This window comes from Mobula birostris, chromosome 31, assembly GCF_030028105.1.
Source record: "Mobula birostris isolate sMobBir1 chromosome 31, sMobBir1.hap1, whole genome shotgun sequence".
Lineage (NCBI taxonomy): Eukaryota > Metazoa > Chordata > Chondrichthyes > Myliobatiformes > Myliobatidae > Mobula > Mobula birostris.
Window position 1 is genome coordinate 19,319,442 of NC_092400.1, and position 12,754 is coordinate 19,332,195.

A 12,754-nucleotide genomic window follows, 5' to 3' on the forward strand; every position below is an offset into this window, starting at 1 on the left:
AATGTATTTGTTGCAGTTTCCAACATCTGTACTTTTCTTGATTCACACAATTGAAGAAATAAATATTTTAAAACCTGACTTGTATGAGGGAAGACTTTGAGAGCGACAACGTGCAAGTTACAGTGCGGGTTCCGCTGAAGTATTCTGGGAAAACAACTCTGTGTCTACTGAAGTTACCTGGCAGTCAAGAAGCCCTAGTATGTCATCAGAGATAACCACTAAACAAAACCTTTTGAAGATAACCAGTGCCAATTTCCACTCACTCAGCTCATTCAAACACAAACAAAGCAGGTAGATAATGAAATGCAGGCTTAATTTAATAACAACCCATCCACTTCATTGAGTTGTGCTGCTTTGACAAGTTGGTTTCTCAAACCATGATAATGAAATCAAAAACAGAAAGAAAATTCTGGGGCCTTTGAAGTATCCACCAAATAATATGATTGATAAATCAAGAGTACAAGTGACCATTGTGTTATGGCTGTTTGCCTTTACAGAATTGATAAATCACTCCCTAGAAATTTGAGATAGAGAATAAAATTCATTCCCATGGAATTTTACTTTATTTTTCAATCTGCTGATTCTTGATCCATGCACAAATGACATGGCCTTGCATTACGGAAAAGGGAAAGGAAGGAGAAGGATAACATTACCCACAAAAGTGTGTCATGTTAAGACTTTGCAAGGAAGTACCATTCCAGGCTTGATGGACTTCCAAACATCTCAGCAAAGGAGAGATACAAGATTGGCTGCATCTTAGAGTCACAAAATGTAAGAACTTTGTCATGGGCTGGCGCATGATACATCTGATGACAATAGCCCAGTGACCTATAAATCTTTAACTTTAGCCAATGGCTTTGATGCAATAAAATTTCAAAAGCAATACAAGAGACAGCTATTACCAGATGATGCCTTTAGAGTAGTTGAACAAGGATAAATTGCTACCCGTGGCCTTTTGTTAATTTGATTGACGACATGAAGAAAGACAGAATAACACAATTTTTCAAGTGTGTCAATTCACAAATAGGAATGGATTATAAAGAGTCGAAAGATTGTGCCCAGTTGCCGAGGAATCTGGATAATTTGGGAGATTTTTTTAAAAAGGAGAGTTTAATGCAGAGGAACATGTAGTTATCCTAAAGAATGCATAGAGAGGATTGATAGCAGAGCGGTAAATAGATGGAAATTAAACTGAAACTTGGACTTGCATTCCTAAGCTAGAAGGAATTTTACATTTGGAAATAGAGGCAACTCATAGAAACCAGAGGGGAAACAGGATATTTTATGTAATAAATTATAATTTGGAATACGTGGCATGAAAAACAGTAATAGTAATCGTCAGAAAAGGAATTTTGGAAAACTTTGGAACAGAAAACTTGGCACATTGTGACTGAGAAGTGTGCAAGAGAGTGGAACTAATGGACTAATTCTTTCAAAAAGTCAGCAAGACAAAATAGTCGTAATTGCTTCGTCTATACTGAGGTGGTACGATAATTGTATAAGGCTCTCCAAAGAACTATATTCCAATTAGTTACAAAATGGAATTAGATGTACTAAGCCACTATGATAGTTGTACTCACATCAACAACTTTCAAAAATACAGATCTGATCATTGGCACTGTTCATTTCTTTTTGTCCCTTACTTTCAAGCTGAACGGCAACAAGTTAGTGGAACTCCAGGCAAATTATACTACAGACCAAACTCATTGAAAAACAATGCCAATGGCTACTGTATGACATTCAACCAGGATTTCAAGGATTAACAAATCCATTTCTTTTTGGTTAAGGTAATTCTAAAATATATTTAGAAAACAAGACAAATCCATGATAATGTTACGGTAACAGGTTCAATTCAGCACATAAATCAACATAAAGAACAAGCTGCAGAGAGTTGTAAACTTAGTCTGCTACATCATGAGCACTAGCCTCCATAGTATCCAGGACATCTTCAAGGAGCGATGCCTCAAAAAGGTGACATCCATCATTAAGGACCCCCATCACCCAAGGCACGCCTTGTTCTCGTTGCTACCATCAGAGAGGAGGTGCAGAAGTGTGAAGACACACACTCAATGATTCAGGAGCAGCTTCTTCCCCTCTGCTGTCCATTTTCTGAATGGACACTGAACCCATGAACACTACTTCATATGCCAGTGATATTAAACCTTGATTCTGATTCTCAAATTAGAATCAAGTTCAAGAACACCTCACAAAAAGATCAGGAATCTTATACAGAATAGCACACTGTGTGTTAAGCTATATATTGTTTAAAGTACAATGCAAAACTTAGGCAGAAAATTGGTTTACTCACTTCTTCCAATGTATCTGGAGCAGGCGTTGGTTCTACAGCTTCGTTATTTGCCTCGCAGGTCTCTGCTTTAACCGCAGGTGCCCTACTATCAGAAGATGTGGAGAACCTACTCATCTGACTGGACTGATCAACAGGTGTCATACCGGCCTCTGACGCAGACCTTGAGCTTTGGTTCTGTTGGACAGTTTCAAAAATAGGATCCTCGTCATCCGAATCCGGAAGGGGAGTTGGACTTACATCCTCCAGGCCCGTGCTAGAAGGGCGAGAGGACGGAGTAGGACCTCGATGAAGCAAGTGAGTGTTTGACCCAGGAAGTGGCAATGGCGATAGTTGGGAGGAAGAGGAAGATATGGGACTGTGCTCCATTTTGATGTCAATATCAGATTCTTGGTCAAAGAAGGGAAGCTTCGTTCGTTGCTCCTTCAAAAGCATTTCAATACGAGAATCTAAACTGTTTGGTTGAGTTGAGCTACTAGCTGTTTCAGGTATTAGGGCTTCAGGAGTCACAGACCTTTCAGGAGATTTGGTAAAGGAAGCAGGTGTCTGATCATTTGAGATGTTAGTCTCCAAAGAAACTGAATCTTCCACTTTTTCCTTTGCAGGCCCAACATCCAAATTGGCATTATTTTGCCCAAAGGCATCAGATGGTAGCACAGGTCTTCTGTAATCATGATCTCTGGATGACTGACCATGTTGCTGATCCAAGGTACGGGGGTAAAATGGTTGAGTAGAGTGCACATTTTGGTAAGGAGAAAAAGCTGACTGGTAGTTTGTCCCAGATTGGCTCACCGCAGGGTTATGTGAAAAGGATCCACTCTCGGAGCGAGCTGACTTGTAAGTGTTAATTGGAAGCTCAGAACCTCTATAGGTTCCTGTGTTATGTGAGTAATGGTGTCCCAATCTCCTGAAGGAATCTTGATAATTAGATTCCGGTCTTCTGGACTTGTACCCAGACTCCTGTGAGTAAGAATAAGCTGGTGTACTCTGCCGACTAGAGTAGCTGGAATCCTGCGAGTAGGGGGTTCCCAATCGTGGAGTATGTGGTGTGCCTTGGGATGACTGCGGCGTATACTGGCTGTACGAATTTGGAGTATCCTGGCGGCAACTGGAATAAGCAGTATCATGGGAGAAAGGGGTGCTACTATTTGGGGTTACAGACGGTCCCACGGGAAGGTAATTTTCACCGCTTCGAGGTTTCTGGAGATCGTTGACCTGTAGCAATGAGAAGAAAAAGAATTATTGCTTGAGCCTTAACAAATTTAAATATCTTGTTTTGACACTGACAGCTTAGTGCTCTCAACAATTTGAGAACGCTATTCTAACAATTGCACACATATTATGGTGGAATAAAATAGCAAAGGGGAAAAAGATTTAAATTGGAAATTCAGCTATTGTGAAATTAGCTGAATTCTTATTACTCCAAAGATGACTAGATCAAGGACCATAACTATAGCCACTCCACAGTTGGCTTTAAAGATACACAACTTCCGATCCCCTCTTTCTGGCAAGTGAGTACCCTATTTTGCCTTTTATAATGCACCTTCAAAGAACAGGGCTAAAATCATTGTGCAGAATCAAAAAACAATCCTTCCAAGCAGAAATATTGCAGAAGGCACATCTGTGTACTACTATGAGTGGACTGAATTACAATGCATTCCAGTTAATTGGGCTATCTGTTAACAGGGGCATCCGCTGACTTGGGACGCCTCTTAAAGAACAAAAACTAATCCAGAAAATAGCTGGGATTCCCTTAGTTTACTTGGGACACTATGCCGTTTAATTGCGGCAAGAGACTGTTGCTGAACAGTTTCTAGTTAGTGTCAGACACGTGCACTTGTATGGACATTAGATGCTACACCGTGCTTCAGAGTGAACAGTTCTTAAATAGCGTCAGTTGCATGTGATTGTCTATGTTCAAAAAGAAGCAATAGTTCAAATAAGCAGCAAGACTATTCAGAACTGACTTGTAGATGCCAGAAACTGTGGGGGAGGGAGGGGAAAGAGGGGGTGTAAATGAAACAATTTCACTACTTCAACAAGTTAGAAACACGAAGATTTTGAAGGTATCAACAATCATCTTGAATGTCACAATAAAAATGAAGATTTGGAGGAAGCAACTGCCGAAAATTGAATGAAGACTGTCCATCATCTGCACTAGGTGTCTGCGCCGATTTTGTTTGTTTACAGTTAATCAAAAGAACATGGCAGCGTACACTAGATGAATTCCTCCATCAATAACTGCTAGGAACTAAACACAGTTTTATAGTACTTTATTGATAGTGTTCAAATTTGTTCTGTATTTTATTTAAATACATAATTTATTATATAAATAGTTGGTCATTTGTACATTTTTAACTATTTTCATGGAACTTTGGCTAATTGGGCCAAAATGTATTGGTCCCGATGTGTCCCAATTACCTGGAATCCACTTTATTTAATTTTCCCCAGCTTCTTACAAATGCTGATAGATTTGAGTGTTGGAATGCCATGCCATTAGTGTGATACAGCTTCACAGCCAGTCATTAAGTCAGACATGGTAACAAATTGATCAACTCACCAATACCTGGTAGGGACATATGGGCTGAATCTTAATATTCTATGGTTTTAGAACCTCCCTAAAGCCCATCAGCTAGCCTGGCTAAGATAAACAGGTATTGCAGAATCAGCAATATGAACCTACATTGAACTACAACCAGTTTTACAGAGTACCTCCAAGTATTGCTTCTCAAATAATGTCCATATTAAAAAAAATCAACAATTAAGTCTGCTATTTTGCTAAGCCAGTTTCCGAATGAAATAATCCTTAAATTAGTTGCATTACATGGTTTCAAGGGGAAATTAATTCAGAGGTGTGATAGGAATTGCAGAAACCCAAAATCCTGAACTTGTTTTTTTTCTGTAAGTATAAATCAACTGGAAAAAGACTGTATTTTGAAGTATTTGGCTTAAGTACAGGTGCATTTTAAACAGCTTTTTCATGTTCACGATCCACAAAAATGAAACTAAACCCATTCAGAAACTAAAGAAATTATATCACTGGACACTGCTGTCAAGTGTTTACTGCATTTTTAAAAAAAATTTGTTCTTCAAATCTATCTCTTCTGTTCCATTTTAACAATTCCATCATCTATTAATGACCATATTTATTACTATCAATGATCCAAAGCTTGCCTACACAACTTATTATTCATTGCAAAATTCATTCTAACAGCTGATGTTTTTGGACACATACCTAAATAATGTAGAACACCTTTTCCAAAATGTTGAATTTTAGGAAAAGGAACTCTTGGCCCACTAACCATCCAGCACCAATCAATGCTAATCATATTTTTCTCCCTCTAGCATACTCATCAGCTCCCAATTCTAGCTAACTTTCCTGCCATTTGCAGTGGTCAATTTACCAACCAAAAGTGAGAGAAAACTGGAACCCATGCAGTCACAGCGGTAGCAAGCAAAATCCACACTCAGCACCCAAGGTCACGAATGAGATCAGGTCACTGGATCTGGCACAATACTAATCTTTGTCCCACTGTACCAACTCTATGGGATGAGTTTTAACTACTTAATTATGAAATTATGACAACCATTAATATCTGAGAACTACTCTTTGCAATTAACAATTCAGCCAGAAATGAACATTTTTAACTGGAAATTCCCAAAAAGAACAACCCATTCACTTAGCAGCAGTGAAACTGTATAAGTTTATTGACTCATTTCAGGTTTTTAAATCAGTCATTTCCCTCTCTTGCTTCCCTGCCCAACCTTCTAACTTTCTCTATTTGGCAACAATACAGTTCCACCATCACGTCCAAATCACATCTTCTGTTAGCAAGTATTGATAAGCTATTTGATACTGAGAAGCATTCTGTCTAATTTTGATCCTGAGAGCATCCAAAGCCCATAACCAAATACTTTACAGTTCAAGTCTTTGCCAATTCCAGAACAGGAATGGTTTGCCTCTCTAATCCAGTGGGCAATGATAGGTAGTCTGCTGCTTCCCCAGAATAAATCCATTCATCTTACACCACTTAGTTTCACACCAGGCTCCACATACAGCAATTAGGCCATTGGGAACGTTTTAACTACTTGATTAATGCAGGAATAACCACAAAACCAGAACTTATACTGACTGTAAATGCCAAATTATGGTCATTAATACAGAAATTAAATAGAATCCAAAGCTACATGACTGGTAGTATGGAGGGTGGGGGGAGGTTATTTATGGAGTGCTATTTGCAGTGACACAATTTAATTCACATGTGGGAAGATGAAGAGATCTTTGTTCAAGGCTACCTTTCAAACACTACATTTTACCAAGGCAAACAAACCTACAAGTGGGTTGAATTTCCACAACAATTTCTTTCTGATTACATTTCCCTTAACAAAAAAGGCTATTTAAATGCCATTCCATTAATTACTTCATTAATGGCACTCTTCCACATTAGCAGAGACGTGCAAGAATTTAAGTTTGACATGGACAGACCCTGTAATATGAAACCAGAGCACAACAGCTCAGTGAGAATAATTGCAGATAGAAAAAGGACCACAATTTTGTCCCATGATTCTCTATATACTGTCAATTTATGCTACTGTAACAGGGACCACAGACTTCACCAAAAGGGCCATGTTTCAACACAAAGTGGAAACGTTAATTTGTACCCACATCATTTTCAGAGACTTCATAACACATAGTAAAAAGAATTGACTGGCTAAGTGTTAACTGTCTGCATAGAATCAATGGGTGACAGACAAAAAACAGCAACACAGAAGGTAATCAGAATAAACAAAAATTAATAAGATGAATTTATAGGAGTTCTAGTTATATCGTAGACCATTTTGTCTATTTACATCTTAGTTTCACCTTATTTATTTAAAAATAAAACATTAATGCATTTTTAAATATTTCCCCATTAAATCATAATCTCATTTATATTTTAAAAGTAAATCTTTTGTCAGCAACAATATAAAACTACATGCTAATAAGTGGTCTTTAGACTAGGGTGGAGAGGGCACGTGACGAACAATTATGTACTGATCATTAGGTTTCTATTAAGAAAAGCTAGAATTTGATAAGAGTTTTGACAGCGCTCCCTGAAAATGCAAGCTGTATGCATAAAAAAAGTGTCCACCTCAGACTTTCAAGGCAACTTTCAACTGTAAAGCATGCAAACTATGCACACATATATCCGCAATTCTTTTTAAATGTAAAATCAGTCCTTGATGAAATAAAACCAAATATAAGTACAATATACATAACGTAAGACAGTAAAACTTCATAGCTACACAGCCTAAGTTTCTATATTACAAAAAAACTTGTCTTTTGCCTTAAAATTTCTTCCTTTCTATTAGTGTTTCCCAAAGCTAACACACTCAAACCACAGTGAAGCATCATAATTACAATAATTATTAACAATAAATACACCACCAATGTTATCAGGAGCCCAGCAACACAAAAGGAAGAACACACAAAAAACCTACCCTTCGGTCACCCTGCATCCTCATGCTAATTTTGCCAAATGAAATCACTGGACAACTAGCAGACTACATATCTATACAAGGGAAAATGTGTGACATGCTCACTGTCTGTGATATATGTAAAATTCTCCATGACAGCTCTTAACTCAACTTTAATGATGCAACAAAACATTAGTTCTGTCTCTAAGCTTAGTTGCATTGCATGGGGAGTTACACACGTAAAAGTTGCTGGTGAACGCAGCAGGCCAGGCAGCATCTCTAGGAAGAGGTACAGTCAACGTTTCGGGCCGAGACCCTTCGTCAGGACTAACTGAAAGAAGAGCTAGTAAGAGATTTGAAAAAAAATACAAATTTTTAAAAAATTCCAGCATCTGCAGATTTCCTCGTGTTTGCATGGGGAGTTGATGGGCAGCTAAAGTTTTGTCCCCATGTTTATCCTGAAACAATTGCCAGAATGTGTTTTGAAGCAGTTTCTACTCAGCCACAGTTATTTTGTTGTGAATGCTCTAGGATGATGAATGAGCAGTGACCAATTGTCCTTTCTAGCCTCATAAAAGCCAAACATAACATTCTTAAAGTCAACTTGTCTGTGATAGATAAAACAAAATACAAATTTAAACTCAGGAGATTGCAGCTTCTGAAAGTATAAATACACTCTCAAATAATCCGTGCAGTTATTAAGGTGTGTGGTCTATACAGAAATGAGAAATAAAAATGGCAAGACAAGATGGCTTTGAAGCTTTATTCAAAGTTCAACATCAAGACTTAAACTGTTAATGTTATAATTAATGTTAAATGACTATAAATGAGTCCTGAGGAAGGGTCCAAGCCCAAAACATCGACTGTTTATTCATTTCCATTGATGCTGACTGACCTGCAGTGTTCCTCCAGCATTTTGTGTGTGTTACTCTAAGGTATGTTTTCCCAGCGTTGAGCATTATTTTACTTCCCACACAGAAAGCCTGTGACGTAATACGGAAGAATCCCAGCACCTATGCTGAAGGTCTTCATTAAGTGCATATTGTGGCATCCTGATGGGCAAGTTATAGGAGTCCAGCTACTAAGATATAGTCTACCTTAGTTAACCATTAGGCATTAAGCTGGAAAATATCAGCACAAGATGCGCTACAGATGTTAGATAGATTATTATTAGGTTGAGTAACACCCATTAAATAACTCTGGATTATTGGAGCTTATGGAGTTAATGATAATGTTAATTTCTCCAGTAAACAGTCCTTCACTTTTAATGAAATAAAGGCCGGATTTGTGCTCCAATGCATTACTATATTATCACCACTATTAGCTGACAGGGTATCACAAAGGATTCTCCCACCGTAAGCTCCCATGTATTGGCCACAATGGAAGAAAAAGCGACAGGAGGTTCCAAACCTGGACCCTGGACACAGACACTTCCTCACAAAGTTGAAAGAAAACACCAGATAACAAATTACCACTGACCACACTTCCGAGGTTGACATTATAGATATACATTGGCTCTGAAGCACAACAAGGAACTAATTTGGAAACTAAACTTGGGTCAGTGATTAATGTATTCCATATTTTAGAGCCAAAGGTTGAAAAAAACATTTTAACCATCAATTTGAAGAAAGGAGTCTTGTCACAACTACTTTTTAAATAAATTAAGATATTTTCTCATTAAGTATGGGCAAAATTTCAAAAGTATTGATGAAACGTAAGAAAATTTAAGGTTATTTAAGCATTTAACTATATATCTTTTTAGCAATTGCCTCAAGCAAACACTACTTAACAGCTTTATGAAGTCAAATCAGATTTAACCAAATTAACTAGTTATTTATGACCAGCTGGGAAAAATGTTTTAATTTAGATTTTTTTCTATAAAACAGTATTTCGGCAGAAAAACAGTAATGAGTCATCCCATTGCCATTTTTAAAAGACTGGAACAGTCTGGGCTCACTGCATTTGTGTTATCAAATAATATATACACATACTTTGATAATAAATGTACTTTGAACCATACGCAAGATATGCATAACCAGATACATTACGATCAGCAACAACTTTGCACCACAGTGTAAAATAAAATTAAGAGAATCCTATACTGAGTAAACATGAAGGTCATAATTAGATAGCAGAGGTCTGAGGTTTAGAGGAGGGGTGGATGAAGGGTCTCCATCAGTGTACAGTTATGGTATTATACACATTTTTAGACCCACTGTCTAAGAAAGTTGTTTAGGACAGAAGATCCCCTCCCCAATCATGCTTAAAAACACCCGAATGAGCATTTGTGCTTTAATGTACAAGGCTGTTGATTTAGAAAGTTGGATTAATTCCCTCAAACTAACACCCCTTCCCCCCCCCCCGTAAACATAACTAACCAACCGGCCTCCCACTGTCCGTAGAATTCTATCAATAATTGATCTCCCGTATCAACAAAACAAGGAAACAGAGCTTGACTTTTAAAGTGGAAATCACTCAACGTTTTTGAATAGCAATCCTCTTTTTCTTATGTATCAACGCATCAACAACTTGAAATCAGGTGCTCAATCAGGACCTGACAGCTTTCCCATGTTAAAAGAAATAGAAATTTATTGAACTAATTGCTCAGTTACAGATATTTCAAATCTTTCAGACCCACTCTATTGCTGCTGAAAACGCAGGATGGAATCGGCAAGCTCTGTTGCTAGTTGTTAATCTACTGCCTCCACGATAAGGAGCTTTAACACCGCGAAACCTCCCCTAAGGAGCTTTGACTGCGTCGCTACTCTCACTGTACTGAGATTCACATGGGGGACTTGGCTCTAAATATTCACATTGGCGTCGGTGAGAATCATTGATAAGCCAGTTTCATTTCAAAAATTTGACTCTCTGCCCTAAACTGACTGCACTAATATAACCGTTAAGTTGCATAGTGGGGGTCAGTGAAACACATTATTCCAACGCACGAGTTATCAAGCGGCTGTTACAGTATAATCAAGTATAATAAAACCGTCCATACCTGTCCAAACTCATTGTTTATTACGGGAGAGGAGTCAAAAAAGGCATCGGTACCGACAGGAAGCGTCTGGGGGGTGAAGTGGCCACCGACCAGCAACTCGTAGTACCTCATCCGATGTTCACCTGGAGGACAGCAGGAGCGTGATCACTACGGAGCGTTCAGGCAGAAAACCAGGCTAAATCTACACACAACCGGGAGCCAGTCGCCGACGGAAAACAGACGGGCACCCCTCAAAGCTGAAACAAACGACACCCTTCATGACCGGAATCAACATATTGATCCCAATTCCACGTGACTGGTGTATTTTTTAAAAAACTGACTCTACTTTGCAAAAACTGGTCGCGAATGCTATCAAATCAAAGGAGTGTGGCTGCATAGTCAACAGTCATTCATTCGTGTACCAACAACTAACAAGTTTCTTGAAATGCATAGGATGGGAAGATTTTACAAATTGCAGCAGTCCCTCTGTTTCCTAGCAACATTAAACAACTTGCATTTGTATGTCCACGTGACTAGCAAACGCCGTGAAAATGAGTCAATATTGCATATTTAAATGACAACCCCGATAATAAAACGAACATGACCTTAGCGACAGCCAGTCCGGTAGAACACACGTAAATTGAAGTAACTTCTATCCACCTTTGGTGTCGAGTTCCACATGAATGATGTTTCCCATTACGGAAGTGCTGTGGAGGTGCTGGACTGTATCTTTCGCTCCCTTCACCGTCGCAAACACCACTTTCGCGATTCCCAGGTGCTTTTTATTCTTGGGATTGTAAAGTATCTCCACTTCTTCCACCTCGCCGTATTTCTTGCACATGTCCAGCAGAAACGCCTCTCTAACGTTGTCGTTCAGCTTTGCAAACGTAACCTGCTTAGGAGGTACGGGTCCCACGTAATGCTCGTCGATCTGTTGGCACCAGGAGTACATTCAATCAAATTTACCCTCTATCTCTAATCAAAAAGAGAAGTTTTATATTTGTTTATTCCCGTTCTGGAGTTGCAAGGTAAAAATGTTGGAGTGATATGCTACCGACAGAAATGAATGTTCAAATAGTGGAGAAAACATCCCGACTTCCTCAACTTACCTTAAATTTTGGAACAGGCAAAACCATCTCTTTGCTTTTGGTCCACATGCGTCCAAGTCGAGGGTCTCTAACGGTATCAACCGGTGGAACACCGGGATTCTGTAACGAGAATGTTTAACACCGCTTTGGAGGGGGGGGAAGTTAAGAATGTATAGCAAACAGAAAGTGCTAACAGAGTAAATATACAAGTTTAACAGCACCTGACAGGACAAACCATAATGTAACTTTATCCGCTTATAACATTTTAACAATGGCAGCATCCTCGGCAAAACAGAGCAAACACCGAGGCAAACACTGCCACAGCAATACTCACGGGGAGACTGAAATTTTGGCCATCATAGCGGTAGAGTTTGTGCTGTCCCTTCTTCAACGCTGGGTCAATAATCAACTTATAACTTCGCCAATGGTGACTTTTTCTCTCTGCTGAACTCCCTCCTGCGTGGCTGTGCTCCATCCCATTGATCAAACCTGCAAACGGCAAAACCACAAGAAGATTTCAAACAAAGCTGATTAATGCCTCAGTTCTGCATATTTTCCTCTGCCTTCCACGAATACGTTGCACATTAAATGGGGAATCTAAGCCCGTTGGACCATTAGAGAAAAAGAGACGGAGAAAAACAATCTCACTTGAACTCTGTTTCTTGCCATGATCTTCGTGGTGCCTCGGTTTCTCGCCAGGTCTCAGCTCTTTGAAAGACATTGTCGTCGATTTCTAAGGTTTGGGACCGAACGGCGTGATCTGCAAAACAATTACATTTCGCTGATTAGATTACATTGTAGAACCCCTGCCTCCTTTTTGCGAGCCAACACATATTGTGTGCTTCTGCTCAGTCTACGTATCCCACAATCCACCCGCCTGCTCCGGGGAGATTAACTAGCTTTCCATTCCCTCCGCACATTCAACGC

At 39.0% G+C, this 12,754-nt stretch overlaps 1 protein-coding gene across 3 annotated transcripts in view; it reads right to left on the reverse strand.

Moving 5' to 3' along the window:
- The window catches only part of setd1ba (SET domain containing 1B, histone lysine methyltransferase a), a 149,655-nt gene that overhangs the window by 136,543 nt on the left and 358 nt on the right, over positions 1-12,754 (reverse strand). For 2 of the 3 annotated variants that reach the window (XM_072247764.1, XM_072247763.1), the window contains exons 2-7: positions 12,476-12,587; positions 12,162-12,316; positions 11,849-11,947; positions 11,400-11,670; positions 10,761-10,882; positions 2,309-3,520 (exon numbers count right to left, since the gene is read on the reverse strand). In XM_072247764.1, the coding sequence (XP_072103865.1) occupies positions 2,309-3,520; positions 10,761-10,882; positions 11,400-11,670; positions 11,849-11,947; positions 12,162-12,316; positions 12,476-12,548 (1,932 nt within the window). In that variant the 5' untranslated portion in view covers positions 12,549-12,587. Of the gene's footprint in view, positions 1-2,308; positions 3,521-10,760; positions 10,883-11,399; positions 11,671-11,848; positions 11,948-12,161; positions 12,317-12,475; positions 12,681-12,754 lie in introns of those variants that run through there. The other variant, XM_072247762.1, reaches the window with a different exon arrangement.